Source organism: Theobroma cacao, chromosome 4 (genome assembly GCF_053813885.1).
Source record: "Theobroma cacao isolate CCN51 chromosome 4, ASM5381388v1, whole genome shotgun sequence".
Classification (NCBI taxonomy): domain Eukaryota; kingdom Viridiplantae; phylum Streptophyta; class Magnoliopsida; order Malvales; family Malvaceae; genus Theobroma; species Theobroma cacao.
In genome coordinates, this window is record NC_142642.1 from 8,032,671 (window position 1) to 8,053,952 (window position 21,282).

Consider the following 21,282-nt stretch of genomic DNA (forward strand, 5'->3'; position numbering starts at 1 on the left):
ATGGACATGCATGTGCTTCTCTTTTATTGTAGAATGAATGAATTATTATGTAAAATGTGTTGATTATACAGAATATTAGTTACTAATCCTCTCCAAGAACAAATATTTGCCAACAGTATTCTCAACTTTCTGGCTTGTCTAGTAAGTACATCACAAGAACATTTGTGTCAGCTGGAACCAAATAAAAGCCTATTTTGTGAGCATTAGACAAGACAAGACAAATTAAATCAGCTCAAAAAACTATCACAGATGGAAGGAAAATCAATTTAGCTCGTTAACAAAAATTGAGGAATACAATACACAACATGCTTTGCCTTTGATCCCAAAACCCCCCACCATCCCCATTTCAAATAAAACTAAAGTGGGACTCATAGAGGGGAAGCTGCATTTTGAATTCTCCCACAAACCTTCTTCCACAAGCAGTTATGTCCCAAAAATATGTCTCTGAACAGGTGGAGCATCAAAAGTTTTAACCACTTCCATCCAGGGTTTGTCTATGATCAAGATGGAATGTTTTGAAAGGTGTCCAATAAATAAAACAGGGTCCCGGAAAACAATTAAATCAAAATTACTCTTTCTACTAGTATGTTTAGACTCTGTTTGACTATCTCTCAACCAATGTTTCCATTTCATATTTGTGAGAGAACCTTGGAACTTCAACAAGGCTCCATTTACCAACTCACTTTCCTCATCTTGATCCACTGGCTTCCCAAAGTCAATTGAGCACATTGCCCTGCACCATAAAGATATTTATTTAACTATGACAAATGCAATCCAAAAATGCTTCAAGAAAATAAATTCAGGACAGCAATGGAATTTTTCCAGGGTACAAAAATTAATTATTCTATGCCACACAATTGACTATGAAGAATGTTTCTCCATGTCTCCCTGTTCTCAAAATCTTAAAATTTTTAACTCATCCAGGATGCCTATTCCAGCTTTTCCACGAAGCTACAAAAGAAAGCATCTTCAAAAAATACTACCATGTAGTAACAAATATATAATGAAATTTTTTTATTTTCCCACTTTACCTTTCAATAATTCATACAATTATAGGAAGAAATATATTTCTTTCATATTCATCTTTTTTATTTGGTTCCACTTTTTTCTATTGGTTTAATTTATTGTACTATTTATTATTAATACAAAATTATTTTATTTCATTTCTTTCTTTCATTCTAACTCTTATGATTTGATTAATAAATTTAAGTGTTTTACTTTTATTTATTCAAAATAAATTAAAATACTATCAAATAATTTTTTGCATCTTACAGCACTTCTGCATTAAGTTGTGAAACACTATTTTGGCTTTTCTTTACAGCACTTTTTAAAAAACTGTACTCGAACAACACATTTTACAAAAGCTCCAAGCAAAGCCAAACAGACTAGAAGTAATAAAAAACTTAGTGCCCCAAAAGTCAGGTAGGAGGTAAGCTTGTCAGTTTTAAGATAACATATTAGCAAAATGATAGCACATTAATCATGCAAGGTGAAAAGATAATGGGAGAAACCAGCATGCCACCAGTTTCTTTAAGCTGCTAAGTGCAAAAACATCGCTGGGAACTCAGGATAAAACATAAAAAAAACAAAGCACCAATGAATATAGAAGTATACATATGCATGACAAAATTAATGTTAAAACTGTTGCAGCATGGTAAAACGAACAGGATAAGAACAGCACCTGGTACTATAAACAACAAGCGATGATGATTTTGATGGATGGGAGGAGGATGAGGGGGAGAAAGATAAGCCAATAACCTCCCCAGGAAATTCTTGGTATCTTCGGGGAAGAGCAAAAGTATGCTGCATTGACCATTCTCCCAATTGCCTAGCTTCAACATCAAATATATAGAACTGGTTTGAAGATGTTGTGATAATAAGCACATTGTTGTCCTGAGGAGGAAAGCCACCAGCTGTAACAGAGGCACCATCCAATCTTGATATAAACCAGTGTTGCCTGCTCCAAACATCAAAGAAACACAGTAATGATTGACCATTCTCCCAATAACCTCTCCCATCTCGCATACACACTCATGTATTAATTTTAGTTAGAAATTAGAAATTGCACTGTAAACTAGACAGCTTTTAAGTAATATCAGTTAAATATTGTCCCAAATGTACTTCTTACCTCTGTATCTCAAGATTGAATATGTATATATCTCCAAAGCAGTTGATAGCAGCTAACCACTGGCCATCACAACTCGTGAACAATTTTGTTATGGGAGGCTCACTAGGTGGTTCTTCTTTCTCATGCTCCTCACGACAGGGTATGAAGGTATGCAGCAGTTTTAAGCTCTCCAAATCCACAACCTGTAACACCACAAAGAGTAAGTAAGTAACAACATTCACACATAAGTTAATTATATCTAGAAGGTATGCAGCACTTTCCAAGCCAGAATAGGTAACACGATGCTACTTGAGGTTAATTAACAACTGTCGCACATAAGTTAATCATATGTAGAAGGTAAGCAGCACTTTCAAGCTGGAAGAGGGAACACAATGTTCCAGAGGTTAAGACATGAAAGTTTTCCAGTTTGAGGTACAAAATCAAGTGCTTGAGCTAGCCATCATAAAATAGGTGAAAGACCTCATAAACCTACAAGTTATTTCAGAGGATGGAAATACTCACTCCACACACCTAAAGTGAGATATATCATGAAATATGTAATTTAGAGCAAAAATTCACAAATATAGTTACTACAAGAAGGATAATACAAGAAAGCCAAGAGGGAAGACTTACATAGATCCTTCTATCATGGCCTGCTATCAGCAATCGTAACCCATCAGAGGTAAAAATCATAGAATGTGCGGATGGAAGTTTCTGAGGAAGTTGCCTTTTACTGATGGTCCACGTACTTTGGCCATCTTGCCTACTTAGTACAAATAGGCTGGGTCTGATGTGATCAGAATAACCAAAAAGGTCCCCTGAGTTAGACATTGCACTGCAAATGATCTTTCGGCATGCCTTACTCTTAACCCGAGCAACTAAATTAGTGGTAACGAGACCACCATAGGGGCCAGAACCCACATCAGGAACACGAACACAGAGAATATCTAACCAATAAGAAGCCTGGACCAGGAGAAAAGAAGTTTGATTGAAACTTGTATTAACGACCAGTTGTACCGGAACTCTCTGAGGTGCAGGACAAACATCATGTGGCGAGAACTTAGTAAACTCCTTAGCAGAGTAGGCAAAGAGCTTTGCATCATCACCAGCAGAGACAAGCATGGGAACTCCAAAATGAGCCCATTTACTGTAACTAAAATCAAGGGGCTTCTTCTCCCTACGTCGTATTCTTTTTACCTTTTTCCCATTTTCATCTTGCACATCTTTTGCCTCTTCAAATAAAGATGCTAGAAATTAGAAAGAAAAATGTTAAGATCAAGAAGTATAAGTGCACAAATCGGTTAGCTAAAAAGGTAAAAATGCCACTTTAAATTTTAATGAAATGAATAAAATAACAAATAGACATTGAATCAACAAACATGAACAGACCTTCCGAACTAATAGGCACTGCCATTGTCAAGGCTCTGACATCGTGGGTATGAGCTCTTACATAACCAACATATACCCATTTCTTCATTTCAGAAGAAGATTTGTCATTACCAGATGTCTCATTAGAAAGCTTATAAAGAATAACCTACAAAAAGTGGCAACAGAGTAGACATTAGCAACAGAGGACTAGATTATATTTAAACAAAGCACACAATTTCAGCCGCATTATAGTGAAAAAAATACACCTACAATTCTCTTTCCTTTGTTTATTTTAATATTTTGGCCTTTCTTAGATCTAAAGTGTGAACACAGCACCCCTCTGCAATGCATACCTGTCCATCAGACCCAGCAGAGAACACCCTGTTCTGACTTGGAGCTGCTGCCAAGGCATTTACATCACCTTTATGATTACAATGTGCCTGGAGAAGAGTTCCATTATCACCATTCCAAAACTGAACAGAGCCAGTGCTGTCTGCACTAATAACAGTTCCACACCTGAGTTTAACATTAACTCCATCAGCAAAAATAAGCACATTAACCATTGACAATACAACAACCAAACATTTCACCAAATTAGGCATCTAGGTGTGCACGCATGCATGCACAGGCATCTCTCTGTCGACATAGAAGATTCCACATGTACCTTAAAGAAAGTAATGACCATATGCAAAGCTCAGGCCCACTGCCCAAACCTCCAAGAGAAACTGTACTTCTGAAAATTTCATGACCCAAATCAGCATTCCAGCATCTTATCAACCTGCATGATGGTTTAGTGCAGATGTTACTACACTATACAATATTAAATGGGCAAAAAGAAGTGCAAATGCTCTGTAAAGCACGCACTATAGACTAACGTGTATCATATGCTATACACTTCGATGACAAACTTACCCATCACTACTCCCTGAATATATCCTAGTTGAGTCGTGGCTCCATGCCACACTTAGAACGCGTCCTGCAAATAATATTTGCACCAAGAAGCTCTAAGTATAACTAAAAGCAATAACCTGAAAAAAATTGACACTGAGGTGTAGATATCTCACCACTGACCCGAGGCAATGATTTATGGTAGATTAACTGATCCGAATCAGAAATAGTGTATATCCGCACAGCTCCATCATCACAGGCAACTGCTACAGGTCTATACTCCATAACTAGTTTCTTATGAACTTGTTCCAAGTCTGAAACATCTTCACTATCACTGCTTTCATCATCATCACTATCATCATATTCATATTTATCATTTAAATATCCATTTCCAAAATGCTGAGACCTAGACTCTTTAAGAGCTGGCAGTCTATTTACAGGTGCCACAGCCATCTGCCAGATTGAAACCCCAATTGACTCTAGCACAATCTGCTTAACACATTAAAAAATGAATAAAAGATGACTTCTCTTCAAAGCTTCTTCTACGTTAGAAAGAAGTTAAAGCAAAATAAAGAAAAGCATTCAAATGGTTTCTATCAACAGAATCTATGCAACAATACATCACTCTCACTGGATCATAGAATATCTAAAAAATTGACCAACATAAACAATTAGGCCTATACTAAATCCTCTGGATGAAAATGAGCTGAGAGACCCTCAGGTCATTATTCTCATTATTCAATAAAATCATAAGAAATCCATAAAAAATTGAGTATCCGTTGAAGTTGAGGAGGTTGGAATCATTGACTAAAGCCTTGTTGGCTAAAACCACTCGGTTAATAAGGCAGGGAGTGCCATTAATGGAAAAAGGGACGAAAAAAGAATGAAAAATCACCTTCTGCTTCAAATCAAAAAGATCCCATTCTGAGACTGAGCCATCGATGCTTGAGGAGAACAACCTGCCAGAAGACAGACCTTTTGAACCAACGCAACACCACACAAGCGAAGAAACTCGACGAGTGGAATCCCCATGAATAGTCTACACAAGGTCACCAACAAATTAAGCTTAAAAAAAAAAGCAAAAAACAGGCTAGACTGTGTTCAATATATAACAATAACAATGATATAAGAAAGCAGAAAGCTCTGGGTACCAGTTGATGGTGCCATCCAACAGAGCCAGGAGACACAAGCCAAATCTCGAGGGAGCCGTCCTCACGAGCGGCCGCAACCTGGGAGTCGTCGGCGCTGGTTGCAAGGGCAACCACTGGAGAAGGTTTCCAGTCGATTGAGCTGGTTCGGTAAGGTTTGAGGAGCATTGGCGCGGGTACAGAGTAAAGAAACTACGATCTTTGGAGGCCAATTTGACGGTAGAAAGCAGTATATAACTCGGAGATGTGCACCCGACAAAAAGAGGCGCAAAGCAGAGTAAGGCGACGCGATGACCTTATTGATCCTTAGGTTTTTGAGGGTTTAAGCGCACCCGAACATTAATATAGTTGAACCGCTGACCCACAATAATCTCGGTTCGGTTATTCTTTGACTGCGGTTCAAACCGCTGTCACCGCTTTAAACCACAACATTCAAACAATACAAATCCAATGCACTATAATATTCCATTAAGAACCAAAAAAAAAATATATATCTTAAATCTTTAAAATTCTATTTTTACTATGTATAATCTACTTGAAATCGATTATTGATATTCATTAATTATCTAAAATTATTTATTTGGTAGAAATTTAATGAGAATCTCAAATTTTACTCGATCTAACTTAAGGATATAAATGAGTAAGATACCCATTATTTTTTAAATTCTTAAATTGGAAACTATTTAGATATCAAGTATCTAAACCTTATTAAAAATTGACTAAAATTACAAAATACTATCCAAAGCTAAACCCTATTAATATATGAATACTCGTTTAACAACCTGAATCCTTTACATACCCAATTATACAAGTCAAATTGTTTATATATGAATATTTGAAAAATAACCCAAACTCGAAACTCGAATAAAAAATATTTTACATTAACCATATTTATAATAAACTTTACTATATATATTATGAATACGATAAATAATATTTTATATATGCATAAGATAATATTTATAGATATTTATATTAATTACCTATAATCAATATGTATAAGTTATACATTAATTTTATATAGTATATCAAATAGATAAAAACTATATATATTATGTAATAAAATTAACATATTATTTTATATTAATTTAGCATGTATTTTATAACAAATTATATATTATAATGATATATATATATATACAAAGTTTGTATATATAATGGCTAATAAGCAATATATTATATAAACAAAAATAATAACTAATAAAGTTAGTAAGTGTAGTTATATAAATAAAGTTTGTTATAAGTTATAGTTATTATCTTTGTTATGTTTATGTTAATAGTTATTATCACCTAATAGTCAACAACAACACTTTGATATAATCTATTGACATAAGTATAAATGAAAACACTAATAATTTTATAAATTATAATTTTGTAATGTTAATTAAAATAGAAAGTAAATATATTTATATTAAAAATATATAACAAATACATAATTATACAATTATACATAAAACTTTATATTCCAATACATTACTATACAAATATAATAATCATAATTTATTAATATGTAAGATATCTAATAATCATATATTAATATTAACATGTAACTTATATCATTTAAAATATATATCTTGTATTTACATATTTCTTGATATTAATACATAAGCATCTTATGTATGTTATGATGGGTTTGACTATGGATGGCATACTCAAAATACGCAACGGAAAAAAAATTAAAAACTTTATAACTAAACAACAAAATATACCTCCACCCATGGATTACTTTGGTGATATTTAACACATAAAAGTACAAAATAAATTATTGTTTAAAAAGTTACCTTGTCATGTAATTTCATAATCACGATGACACTTTCCAAAGCAATCCCGCGAACACCACAAGAAGCAAAAATCCTAGCCAATCAAGTGCTTGGCCTCCAATGGAAGTACACACGATTGCACTTGAACCTTCAACAAAATGAGTTTTTAACTATACTTTGTGCTAACAAAGAGGACAACAATTGTCCTTTTCTTTTTTTTCACAATCTTAGCCAAACCTTTTTCGAAAATTGCTTCATAAGCAATTTTCTCTTTCACACAAAAAGAGTGGTGGCAAAGAAAGAAAACGTTTCTCTTTTTTTGACAAAAATTACGTTTTCTTCAATTGTGAAAAACTCTCATATTGAAAATAATTAAAAGGTGACTTATATAGTTAGGGTAAAAAAAACTTCAATTTTACAATTAAGCCCTCAATATTATAACACATTATAATACTGGGCTCATTACTTAATTAAACTTTTTTAATTAAGTCCTTGAAAATTAAAATCAAAATTAATTTTCTTTATATTTTGCAATCAAGGCCTCATAATTATAACTATTTATAATTATACCTAAAACTTAATTAAACTCTTTTAATTAAGTTTATAGAAGTTAATTACCTAGCATGTGATTTAAGTCTAACTTAAATCATCACTCTCCCAATTTAATTCAAATGCAATCATTGTGTGTGACCCATTAGGTTCCTAACATGTTGGCAATAGAATTGATTAATGACTTAATTGATTAATATAAATTTCAATCAATTAATTTATAATCGATTCCATAGACCAAGATTGACATCTAGCAATGCATCATGGCCACCCAATCATTAGGATAGTCAAAAGGTTCTTTGACAACCTTTTAGTGTACAGTCTATCATGTAATTCATTCCCTCATCATATATCCCCGAGATGATAAGACTTTGATACAGTGTCTACTCTTTTTTACCTCCATATTTGTTCCTGCAATTATAGCATTAGCTTTATAGAGAGTTATGAAACCTTTTTCATAAACTCCATATTGCTTTGGCCAATGACTTCAATAAGCTAATGTAAACCAAGAACTAATAGGATATATCCTCTAAAACACTTGAGATGATGATTCTTATCTTAACCACTCATTTGCCTTCACATGCTTCATACTATACCCAAAAGCATCCTATTTTGGCATCCTTGGTTAGGTACCCGTAGGAATGAAATCAAAATATAGCACTTCACATATAAGACAATCTGGTATCTCAAGTCTAGGGAGTATTTACACGACTGACACATGAGAAATGTTGCATAGACACTAGAGTGTATTACCAAATGCACTTCTCATGGCAGGTCGTTTTCAGTTAACTTGCTCTCCCAAACAAGCACCTATATTCTGGTTCCAAATATCTCTATACTTCAATCTATGAGATCGATTGCTTACTTCCAAAGTAAGGAACATAGAATATATCATTCTCTAAGCATCATTGATGTCTAGTCTCAATGATACATTAACCAGGAACATTTTGAGATTATGTTTTAATGCATAGGAATCTCATAACTGCAACCCATTACAGTTTCCTTGCAAGGCATTTTAATCTTATGGACTTCATCCAATTAGACTTATAACTCATTATAATTGATGTCTTATTGATGAAGGAAAACCTCTAATCATTCAACATGAATGATACTGTTACATGATTGGAATCAAGCCTTAACCAATCCCAATTGGCTGTAGGGCTCATCCCAACATGTTATATATTTGAAAACAAAAATACCTATTATACTTAATACAAGTATAATTTATTGTTATATTATTTTATTAACCATAAAACCTTGCAAACTTATATATATATAATAATTATATTCCTTGTAATATGTTTTATATTTATATTATTAATTTTTTAGTTTACAAGAAGTGAAGTTGGTAGAGATTACAAAGATTGTGTTGAAGGTAAAGGCGACAAGGGTTTGAAACTCACTATTTATAAAACTTTGTAACATTATATATAATATTTTAATATTAATATAATCGAATTTGAGTTTAAAATATTTTAAAGGTAATACCTGAACTTGAATCGAGTATTAAAAGTTCTATTCTAACTCGCCCCATAACTTATTATAAAGTGCCTAAACTTTATATTATCGGATCAGATACCTAAATAACATCTACTCATTTACATCCTTAAATTAATCTAACGCAAAAATAAAACTTTAAATAACAATTAACATTACAAATTTATTAAAAAAAAATAAACACAATAATTGAGGTGTCTAATAACTAACCTACTCGCCTATGTCTACTTCAGGTCGAGTTTGGACATTGAATTTTAAGTCTAAGCTGAAGTTGACTAGTTGATTGAATTATTATATTACTACATAACATATTTTTATTTTATTTTACTTTGAAATATATTTAAAATAAAATATTAATATAAAAAAATATTTTATTATTTTAATAATAAAATATCAAGTAATTGGACAAACAAGGTTGAGCTTGAGTTTGACTTTTAAAAAGGAAGTCGACTTGACCCATGAATATCTTTACTCATTAATAAAGTTCAATCTTACATAATAAACTTAATATTAATGATAATCTATTGACACAAAAATTAAGAATAAATCATGAAAAAATATTAATAATTAAATTTGTTTTCTTCATAGTGCATTAACCCTCTAGTCTAATTTATCAACCATGATAAGTATGATAAGCTTATAAAGGAAATCTAAAGCATACCTAAAAAGTAGCTCACAATAGCAAATTCTACTATAAGGTTAACCTTATTGTAAGGCTATAAATAATAGCCATTAGATTTAGAGACTTTTATTTGGGCCATTGATCAATAAAAAAAATTGCAACCTGTTTACCTATCAAACAAGTTAAGAAAAGCTTAAATAATCATTAATAAACAAAAATAAAAAAATATTAATTATAGGGAAAGAATTAATAAAGAGAATAATAGAAATTTTATAAAATTAATCATTTAAATTTATATTATCGAGTTTAAAATATTTAACGGTTTATAAATTTTGTTCTTGGAACCAAAATTTAGATTTTGATTCTTTTAGATTTTTATTTAATCTAAATGGAGGGTGTTTGCTTATTTGCATTAAATATTTTAAGAAAATGGAGAGTAAAAAGGAAAGAAGTAAAATGAGGACATTTACTTAAATTGTATTTAATGTAAGTAAGCTGGGTAGTTTTTTAAATAATTTGTTTCAAAAATTGAATTCCATTTTAAATGTATTGATACATGCTCATCATATATTGATATAATTTTTTCAGAACCAAATATAATGATATATGGACCAATGTATCGATACATTTCGTCGATTTTAAAAAAATAAAATGGATAAAAACATATTTTCACACCCTAGCTTATAATTATGCCACATTTTCTGAGGGTTCGCGACCTTCAACCACATTTTCAAGGTAAAACCTTAACTCTTAAGCTTGTTCAATCCATTTTTGCTTAAAATCACAATTTTGAAAGATTTGAGCTTGGTTTTAGGTTTTAAATGAAAAATAAGATTTTTTCAACTTTGAATCTTTGAATCTTGGATTTTTTATTCTAAAAATATGGTTTATTGTTCCGGAATTATTGATATCTATGAACTAGAGGATTTTGGTGGATTTTTTACTTGCTAGCTCACTTAAGGTAAGAACATTGATTTTATGGGTTTGTACAAATGAGTATTTCGATGAGTAATAGATTTAGTCTAAAAAATAAGTTTAGGCGAATCCAAATAGTTCAAACTAGCATAGAACAATTATTATGTGATTCCTAGACCAAGCATTAACTAAAATATTTATTTGGGTATTTAGGAACCGTTGAAAATCCAAAAAGTTTGTTAGAGTACGCTTTCGCGTACTTGGTAGAAATCCACTTTCAAGGTGAGTGGATACACCACTTTTGAAACTATTTTAGTATATAAAGTTGAAAGCATGATTGCAATGATTTAGGGTTTATTGATGAGCATGATTTCCCATAAATCTTTACTCTACAAATGTATTTATGGATGTGAAAATGTTTTGAAAATTGCTTTTCAAAACTACATTTATATGCAAATATGCTATTATTTATTAGTTTTCAGCAAGGGGGGACAAGCCTATTTATGATTATAGTCCACTCTATTACTCTGGCCTTAAGGCTAGTGTGAGTATAAGAATTTTATATACGTGATTGAGAATGATTGTGGATGATTAAAATATTCTTGAATGTAAGCATTATGTTTGTGGATTGAGAAGGTCTCCACTTTTTCTTGATTCATGTGTTTGACATGATTTGTTATTGACGCTTGATCTTGATATGATATCCTATGAAATTTTAATGGTGTTGTGATTGGTTCTAACCCCAATGTGGGGTTAAGAATACCACAGGGTTAAGCTTGACTAATGTGCCACCTTTTTCCCTTTTGTATGTTAGCTTTAATCCCGGTGTGGGGGTAAGAATACCACAGGGTGAAGTTAGGCATCACACCAATTTTTCCCTCTATATGAGTCCTAGTGTAAGGGTAAGAATACTACAGGGTTAAGTTAGACATCGTACCATTTTTCCTCTCTTTATGAATCACGATGTGAGGGCAAGAATACCACAAGGATGACTCGGGCGAAAGTACTCATCCTCCCTTTTAATTTGCTCATGGTATGCATTGATGTGATTTTATTAAATGAATGGTTCATTCTTGATTGAATGTTTGATGTTGGACTTGAAGGTTCATGAGCTACTTATCGTTTCTTTTTGCAAACATTATGTAAGTTAAGCTTTGATATGAGTATCATATTTTATGCATCATGAGTTTTGAGTGCATTTATGGTTATATAATTGTCATAATTATTTTTGCAACTATGGTTTATTGCAAAAACTCCTATCTCTTGGCTTGTCCCCTTCCCCGAATTCACTCACGGAGTCTTTATGACTCACACATTATTTTTCCTTATTTTGTTTTAGATCAATAAATTGTTTGGCTAGGCGACTTGTGGAGTAGTGGTCTAGCTCATTCGTGGTAGGTGTGGTAAAGCATTTTTTTTAGCCTTTCAATGTCGTACGCTCTACAGTGTGTCTAGTCTAGATTTGAACTATCTTGTTGATAATGAACGTTGTTATGTAAATAACATTAACTACTTGTTTACACTTTTGTATATTGTGTTAAGCCCCGGATATGGGTGCATGTTGATGTTGAGACTATGGTGGATGGACCATAGCAATATAGGTACGGGATGCATGCCGAACCACAAATGTTTAACATTATAAATATTTACATGATATATGATAAAAATCGTACTTTACATTGAGAAGATTCGTAAAGAGGTGACCTTGATGAATTATTATATATGTGGGCTGTGTATGAATTTATGATTGTGAATGCGATGGATGACTAGCCCATACACTTATGGATTTAGGCTTACTTAGGCCTAATGGACCATACCCATGTAAGTCTATAAGCTTGTCACGATCCCTCCAATAATGTGATGTGAAAAAGTTGGTATTGGAGTTTTAGGTTGTATAAGTCCTAAGATTTTCTTGATCATGTCAAGGAGTGTTAGGATTGTATGTGAGGATCTTGCTTTTGCTTTGTGTACCCCGAGCACAAACAAAAAATTGGGAGACTCACATATGATTCCTTATTTGTCTGCTCAGTCTAGTTCCAAATTGTTGATGTCACCCATGTATGTGTTTAGTTTTGTCATGAGACACTTGAAATAAAATTTCCCATGTGTTTATACTGTTGTTTCGATAAGTATTTTTCTTGAAACTTAAACGGTTTTCAAAGATGCAATAGAGTTTAAGACGCTTGCAGACATTATAGTTAGACCATGGACACCTACTGTTAGGGGTCATGGAAGACACAGTAGAGCCATATGCTCCCGCTAAGGTTATGGTAAGACCATGTATGCCTATAGAGAGAGACTGTGGCAAATGCAGTAAAGTTAGATGCTTCCATGGATATTACCACTAGGCTATGTATGCCATAGATAGAGGCAGTGGCAAGTAAGGATGAGCAGCAATGCAACGACCCCTCCCTGGTCGTTGCCGGCGTCCAAGACTTACGGAAAAGATCCGTCAAGTCTCGAACAAGCTTGTCTAAAATTTGCTCGTTAATCCACTACATTCAATCACCATATAATAAAGATACTTTCATATACTAAATTGAACCATAAATATAAAAATCAATACAAACTTTTTCCTTTTATTCGTAAGTATATGCATTAAATCTATAATCTCCAAATTAATGCTTATATAAAAATTTAGAATTCGTTTACAACTTAATAAATAAAACTACGACTTGACCTCTAACAGCGGAGCGACTCGGAATAAAATGCTAGGAGATGCCTTTACCTATTCACAGTGGATCGAACGCATCACTGACTACACGCTAAGCTGATCCCTATCTGCAAAAAGGGAAATAAGGGGTGTGAGTCTCATAGACTCAGTGATTATCATCGACTCAGCGAGTAGGGCGTAGATGGGAAACAAGCAAGCAACAGATCAATTGAATATAAAAATGCAAGATTATAAAAGCAACTCGTTTCAAATGAGGGTTTGTGCCTTACATAAAAATCAAGAATTTCTTATAAAGTATAAATAATCGAGGTAATAAAATTTTCGCATCAAAATATATTAATAATCATTTTCGAATCAAATCAATAAAATTTAGCAAGCTCCCGTGAAACCAAATAATGTTTAAAATCATGCCCAAATCATAACTCGCCCCATATGAGAGGAATTACAGATTCATTTCACAGATAAACATATAGAGGAGCTGCGAAAAACCGTTTAATTCCATTTTCACCATGCAAAGAAATATAATTCATAATATTAAAATTTATTTCAACTCATATAAAACCATTACATTTTTGTCAAAAACAAACAACATGGCTTATGACTTTCTTAGAAACCTGGCTTGTGCCAAAATCATTCTCATACTCGGTTGTCGGCGATACCTTGGCCTGGGGCTATCCCAACCGAGTTCGCCAAGACTGTTAAAAAGTCATGTATGCATAAATCATATTTTTATTTTGAAAACATAGTCGTTCCTTAGCGTTGGCTGAGTTCACCCTTACGTGGTGGTTTGGCATGAAGTGAACTCTAAAGTTTTAACCTCAGGAGTTATCCAACTGCGCCTCTCATACTAAGGTATGAATATAATAGGGTTATCGTGCCCCTCTAATAGGCTGGTCCATGAAACCCGTTCACTGCAGTGACCAATTATAACCCACCAATTCAATAAAATTCAACAGCATGACATGACAATTATTTTATTTTACAGCCTCTCATGGCAAATCAATAGTTCATACTTTTTCAGCACATTTACCAAATTCAACCATTCATGCCAATATTATCATAAGCCATTCAATTCAAAATACAATTTATAACACAACAAGTAGCAATCTCCAATTACTCTTGAATTTCTTGGTTAAAATGAAATCACCTTTTAAAAGAATTCATATTTGATCTTCAAGGGGATATTTTAAATCTTTCTCAAAATATCGGTCCCCACATCACGTTAAAACTCTCTTTTCGTAAAATGTTCATTGTAAATATTTGCATGATATTTTGTATCAAAATAGCATGGTGAATATGTAATAAATTTCATGAATGCACACCACAAAAACAATAAGGCACAATTTCCTTTGATGTAAATCTTTTTGAAAAGCTTGTTTCCCGATTTAAAACACTTTACGTCTAATATATATATATATATATATATATATATATATATATATATATATATATATATATTTCAAATGATTTCTAAAAATAACTTACACCCACAATTCCTTAAAATTTTATCAACGCATGCTTTTCATAAATTTTGTACTTCACGTAAAATATACGTACATGTATATATGTACGGAATTTTTAAAATTGACACCCCCCACTCACCTCATAATAGTGGGATATTACTTCACTATTGATTCGTATGCGTATATAATTATTTCTATTTGTCGGTCACATACTTCGTTCGGCACTCCTCCACGACAAACTTTGCTAGCAACAATTTAAACTCAGTATACTTAATCACACATTTGTATGGGTAACAACTTAATTAAAAATTCCTTAAGCAACTTGCATATTTTTATCCAAAATATGCACAATATTAAACTACCTATAAACCTTAAAATATAACATTAACTTACCATTGGGCCCTCTCCATGGGCTTCTCCATTTTTCCTATTTGGGCTAAACCTATTTATTTTTATTTCCTATTGGGCCATGCCCACTTATTTTCTAGTGGGTCATGCCCATTTATTTTCTTTTCTTTTTCTTTCTTTTTCTCTTTTCCACGTTTCTTCTTTTTTTTTTCTTTCCAGCCCGTCACTCACTTCACCACCTAGCTTCCTCTCTTCTTTTCCTCTTAAAATCGATCACCAAAAGCCTCATTTTCTCACCCTTTTTGCTACCATTTTCTGCTCTAAAATCAGCAGATTTTCAACTCAAATTTTCAGCAACAAAACTTCTCAATTTTGGCAGCACAAAACTGTCCAATTTTCCTGCACAAATTACCAGCAAACAGCTCCAATTTTTCTGCACAAATTGGCAGCAAACAGCCCAAATATTCAGTAGCCAAAGTTGTCCCTCAATGGCAGCAAAAACCTCCAAAAATTTCCAGCAACATAACCTCAAAATTCAGCAGCAAAAACCTTGAATTTTCAGCACCAAAATCCCTCTAAAAAGCACCGAATTTTCTCTCTCAAAGTGCAGCAAAAATCAGCTTCTTACCTCACAAATTTTCAGCTTTCTTTTTCCTCCAAAAATTGCAGCAAAAGCTTTCTTTTTCCTTCCTCAAAGTGCAGCAAAATCGTTCTTTTTTCTCTTCCTCTCCCACGGTTCTTTCTCTTCCTTTTTCTCTTCATTTCTTTTTTCCTCTCCCACGATTTTTTTTCCTTTATTTTTCTTCTCCCACTCTCAACCGACTTCTTCTCCTTTTTCTCTTTTATCATTTCTTTCATCTCACATGGTCGGCCCCACCATCATTTCTACATTCTTCTATTTTGTTTTCTTTGTTTTTTCTTTTGTCTTTCTTCCTTTGATTTTTGTATGGCCGACCATTCACCTTAGAATTCTTTGGTTTGACTTTTCAACATATTTTCTTCATTATTTTATCATCCATTTTATTTTCATAATATTTTTATTTCTTCAAAATAATAAAATTTACATATTATGTCTTAACTTCATTTTATTAACACGCCTCCCTCAAATTTTCATATTTTAAAATTAATTCTTCCGACATGTTTAAAAATTCTAATTTTCTTATATCTTCCTTTTCTTACACGTGTATAATCAAAATATCGAGATCGCATTTCAACGCGGTGTCACCATAATATTTAAATATTTACTTACCCACGTTAGCTCGATTTAATAAAATCACACTGACACAATTATCGTCGTTTTCCTTCAAAATTCTTCTTTACTTCTTCTTCCCCACTTAAATTAGTCATATTCCATTTTTCATGACTAATTCCGACAACATATAAAATATTAATATTTTAATATTATTTTATTGAATAAAATATTTTTTTATTTCAAAATTTTTCACTTGCCTTCTTTGGTCCCAAAACACATCATTACATCTCGGTTTACTTCTGAATCATCCTTTAGCTTACTAATTCCTCTCCAATGAAAATATTATTATTTAATTATTTTTGCACGCGCGAAGCATTTTATTCTAGAACGTTCCTTTCATCATTTGTCGCTCTTTAGCACGTAAATTCACATCAAATGATCATTCGTTTGATCAATAAGGTCTTATTTGTGTCCAACGAGGGTGCGAGGTATTACACACAAGACCATCGAGGGTGGAAACCCCCACTGGCGAACGTGTAAAGATTTTCCTCCTATAGTTAAGATTGTGATAAGTTGATGTTCCTCATAATCGAAACCCATGTTTAATGCGTGCTAGTCTAGGCGAAAGTGCTGCCTAGGATTTAAGTCATGATTAGAGAAAATTTTTAGAGCAAGAGACTCCTAATGAAATAATGACAAGATTGTGTGTTTAAGTTTTAATGACCCTAATAGAAGGGGCAAGACTACTAGAAATGCTTGGACATCGACAAGCAGAGGTAAAAGCACGTATGCTATTTACGAGATGTCAATGATGATCGTTGGGTTGAGTACAACCCTAGATGGTGAAATGAAGAGTTATGGATAATTGATTATGGCATTAAAAATGTGGATTAATGCGATTTAGTAATTTATTTTGTATATGAGATATACACAATACTTTGACAATACCTTAGGTATGTGAGGTACTAGAATTATGTTGATAATTTCAAAGATTGGAGTACACACTTCTTCAAAGGGAAAGTAAGTGTTTAAAAAAATTATGGAATGTTGAAAGGCTTTTCTAGTCAATAAAGGACTAAAATGTACCTACATAATGCATGATAAGGTAGATACTTTGTGATCAAGGAATGAGAAGTTTGTATAAAAGAGATGATTTTGAATAACTACCTTGGACTAATGAGTCATGTGCCAATAAGAGAGCCAAATGTGATGTAAAGGCACAATGCATGACTTGGTGTATGTTAAGGTTATTAATATATTGCAGACATGTATAAATGTGAATCTTGGGTACGAGTGCAATATTAGAGAAAATGTGGAAAGGATTTAGTAGTCACCACACGCTTGAAAGAAGTGTTTGTGATAGGAACATGAGTATAAAGCTTACGTAGTCCAAGTTAAGGGAAAAGACAACCAAGCTAATCTAGTGTTACTAAACATGCTAAACTTTGATGTGATACTTAGGATGGATTGATTATGTTCCCACTATATGAGTGTTGAAATTCACTACAATAGGGTAAAATTTAGTACCTTGGGGAGACACCATTCTATATTAAAGGAGATCGTAGCATTGCCTCAAATAGTATGGTATTGGCCGTGAATGCTAGTGGATTCATGAGATATGGATGCCAATGATTTTTAGCAATAGTTTTGAACACCTAGCTAGATGTAGGTAACGTGGCAAATGTGCCAATTATGGGAAAGTATGTTGATGTGTTCCCAGAGGAGTTACCTGGGTTACCTCAAGAGAGAGAAATAAAGTTTTGCATTGACTTGGTGCAAAACACCAATCCGATATCTATCCCACCATATAGGATATCACTAACAGAGTTTAAAGAGCTTAAAGACTAGTTTAAGGATTTGATAAACAAGGGTTTCATACACCTTAGTGTCTCAACATGGGGTGCACCGGTATTGTTTATGAAAAAGAAAGATGGATCAATGAGACTTTGTATCGACTACAAGCAATTGCACAAAGTGACCATCAAGAACAAGTATCCTCTCCCATGTATTGTTGACTTGTTGGATCAATTGCAAGGGGCTAAGTGTTTTTTTAAGATTGATTTGTGATTAGGGTACCACCAATTAAGGATTAGAGGTGGCGACATGCCCGAGACTGCTTTTTGCACGAAGTATGGTCATTATGAGTTTTTGGTTATGTCATTTGGTTTTGACTAATGCCCCTATAGCTTTTATGTATATGATGAACAAAGTGTTTAAGCCATACTTGGATAAGTTTGTGGTTGTGTTTATTGATGATATCTTAGAGTACTTAAGGAGTAAAAAGGAACAGGAACAACACTTGAGGATTATGTTACAAACTTTGAGAGAGCATAAGTTGTATGCTAAGTTCTTCAAATGTGAATTTTGGTTGGATAATGTTGGCTTCTTGGGTTACATAGTATGTAAAGATGGTATGATGGTAGACCTAAAGAAGATTAAGGCCATGGAAAAATGGCCAAAGCCTATTTCAGTCATTAAGATACAGAGTTTTTTGGGGTTGGCTGAATATTATAAGAGATTGCTAAAGATTTCTCCAAGATTGTTGCTCCTATGACTAGGTTGATGTAAAAACGTGTTAAATTCATATAGTCTGATGCATGTGAAAAGAGCTTTGAGAAGGTCAAGTCTTGTCTTACCACAGTATCGGTGTTGAGTTTGCCTTGTAGTATAAAGGGTTATATAGTTTACTACGACGCATCACGAGTAAGACGTGGGTGTGTTCTAATGAAACATGATAATGTGATCACGTGCGTGTCTCAATAGCTTAAGAAGCATTAGCAGAATTACCCCACACATGGTTTGGAGATGGCAACCATAGTATTTACCTTGAAGATATGGAGGCATTACTTGTGTGGTGAGACTTGTGAGATTTAAAAAGATCATAAGAGTCTCCAATACATTTTTGAGTGGAGAGATCTCAATCTTAGGCAACGTAGATGGATGGAGTTGCTTAAGGATTATGACTGCACCATACTTTATCATTCCAACAAAGCTAATGTGGTGGCAGATGTTTTGAGTCAAAAATCTATGGGGAGTTTAGCTTATATTTAAGTTAAGAGGAGATTATTGGTGCAAGGTATGCACAAGTTGGGTGATATGGGTATTCTATTTAAGGTTGATGATACTAAGGCATTGTTAGCCCACTTTAAAGTGACACCGATGTTGATGGCTCACATCAAGGGAGGAAAGGATGATTGTTTACTAAAGGTACTAACAAATTACTTAGATATTGAATTAGAGTGTATGTTTTAGATATTGATGATTAAAGAAAAGAGATTCTAAAAGAGGCCCACCTGGCAACATATGTTGTTCATCCAGGCACCACCAAGATGTACCATGACTTGAGAGAGGTGTATTGGTGGAAAGACTTTAAGAAGGATGTGGTGGAGTTCGTAGCCAAGTGTCTAGTGTACTAACAAGTTAAGGCAAAGCATCAAAGACTTGTTGGATTATTATAGCCTTTACCAATTCTCGAGTGAAAGTGGGAATAGATTTCCATGGACTATGTAATTGCATTACCCTATATGAGTAAGCACTTTATTTGGGTGATTGTGGATAGACTAACTAAGTTCGCTCATTTCTTGCTGGTAAATATCACTTATGGGCAGCACAATATACTAAACCATTGATGAAATAGTGGGATTGCATGGAATCCTAGTCATTATAGTGTCAGATCGAAACATATAGTTTACTAGTGGGTTTTGAGGGAAAGTTTAAGAGGCTTTGGGAGCAAAGTTGAATTTCGACATTGTTTTCCACCCATAGATAGATGGACGGTCTGAGAGGACTATTCAAACACTAGAAGATATGTTGAGAGCTTGTGTCGTAGACTTTGGAGTTGCTTGGGATCGACACTTGCCATTAGTTGAGTTTGCCTATAATAACAGTTTTTAGTCTAGTATTTCAATGGCGCCCTATGAGGCTTTGTACAAGTGGAGATGCAGATCGCCCATATGTTGGTTTGAGGTTAGTGAAAGGAGATTACTTGGATCGAAAATAGTTCAAGAGACCATCGATAAGTTACAATTGATTAATGAGAAGATATTGACAGCACAAAGTCGTCAAAAGTTATATGCAGACCATAGACGTCGAGAGTTAGAGTTTAAGGTTTGTGATCATGTATTCTTGAGGGTTTTGCCAACCAAGAGAGTTATAAGGTTTGGCAAGAAGGGCAAGCTGAGCTTAAGGTATATTGTATCATTTGAGATTCTTAACAAGGTTGGCGCAATGGCTTATTGGTTAGCACTTCCACCAAATCTTACTAGCGTTCATCTCATATTTCATGTTTCGATACTACGAAGGTACTAGTCGGATCCATCTCATGTGATCCACCATGAGTCCCCACAGCTCGAACATGATTTGAGTTATGAAGAAGTACTGGTAGCCATTCTAGATAGGTAAGCGAAGAAATTACGCACAAGGGAAGTAGCATTGGTGAAGGTGCAATGGTGTAATCACTTAAGTGAGGAGATGACATGGGAAGCCAAGGATGAAATGCAAGCAAAGTACCCACACTTATTTAGGGAAGGTTAGTACGCTATTAAAATTCGAAGATGAATTTTCATAAGGGGGAAGAATATGAAATCCCACCTTAAGTAAGATGTTAAGTTAAGAAATCCTTAAGTTAGCATACAAATTACATATTTTGAATATCAAATTTAGTTTGAACCTTCAAAAAAATTAAGTGACACTTTTGGTTGTCTGTCACTTTTGAAGCAGAAAATTTTTTAATTTTAGAAAGGGCAAAAATA

General features: G+C 33.4%; 2 protein-coding genes across 2 annotated transcripts; one reads left to right on the forward strand and one right to left on the reverse strand.

The window, feature by feature from the left end:
* Positions 1-250: 250 nt before the first annotated feature.
* On the reverse strand, positions 251-5,811 carry LOC18601299 (WD repeat-containing protein PCN-like). Its single transcript, XM_007032202.3, has 11 exons — positions 5,515-5,811; positions 5,259-5,402; positions 4,540-4,852; positions 4,388-4,451; positions 4,140-4,253; positions 3,829-3,991; positions 3,497-3,641; positions 2,741-3,354; positions 2,129-2,310; positions 1,682-1,957; positions 251-733 (listed from the first exon to the last, which is right to left on the reverse strand). The coding sequence occupies exons 1-11, from the start codon at positions 5,677-5,679 to the stop codon at positions 424-426; spliced, it is 2,490 nt and encodes an 829-aa protein (XP_007032264.2). The 5' UTR covers positions 5,680-5,811; the 3' UTR covers positions 251-423.
* A 14,626-nt stretch (positions 5,812-20,437) lies between these two features.
* LOC148763111 (uncharacterized) lies at positions 20,438-20,839 on the forward strand. The gene has a single exon (XM_088805738.1). The coding sequence runs from the start codon at positions 20,438-20,440 to the stop codon at positions 20,837-20,839; it is 402 nt and encodes a 133-aa protein (XP_088661864.1).
* The last annotated feature ends 443 nt before the right edge of the window (positions 20,840-21,282 follow it).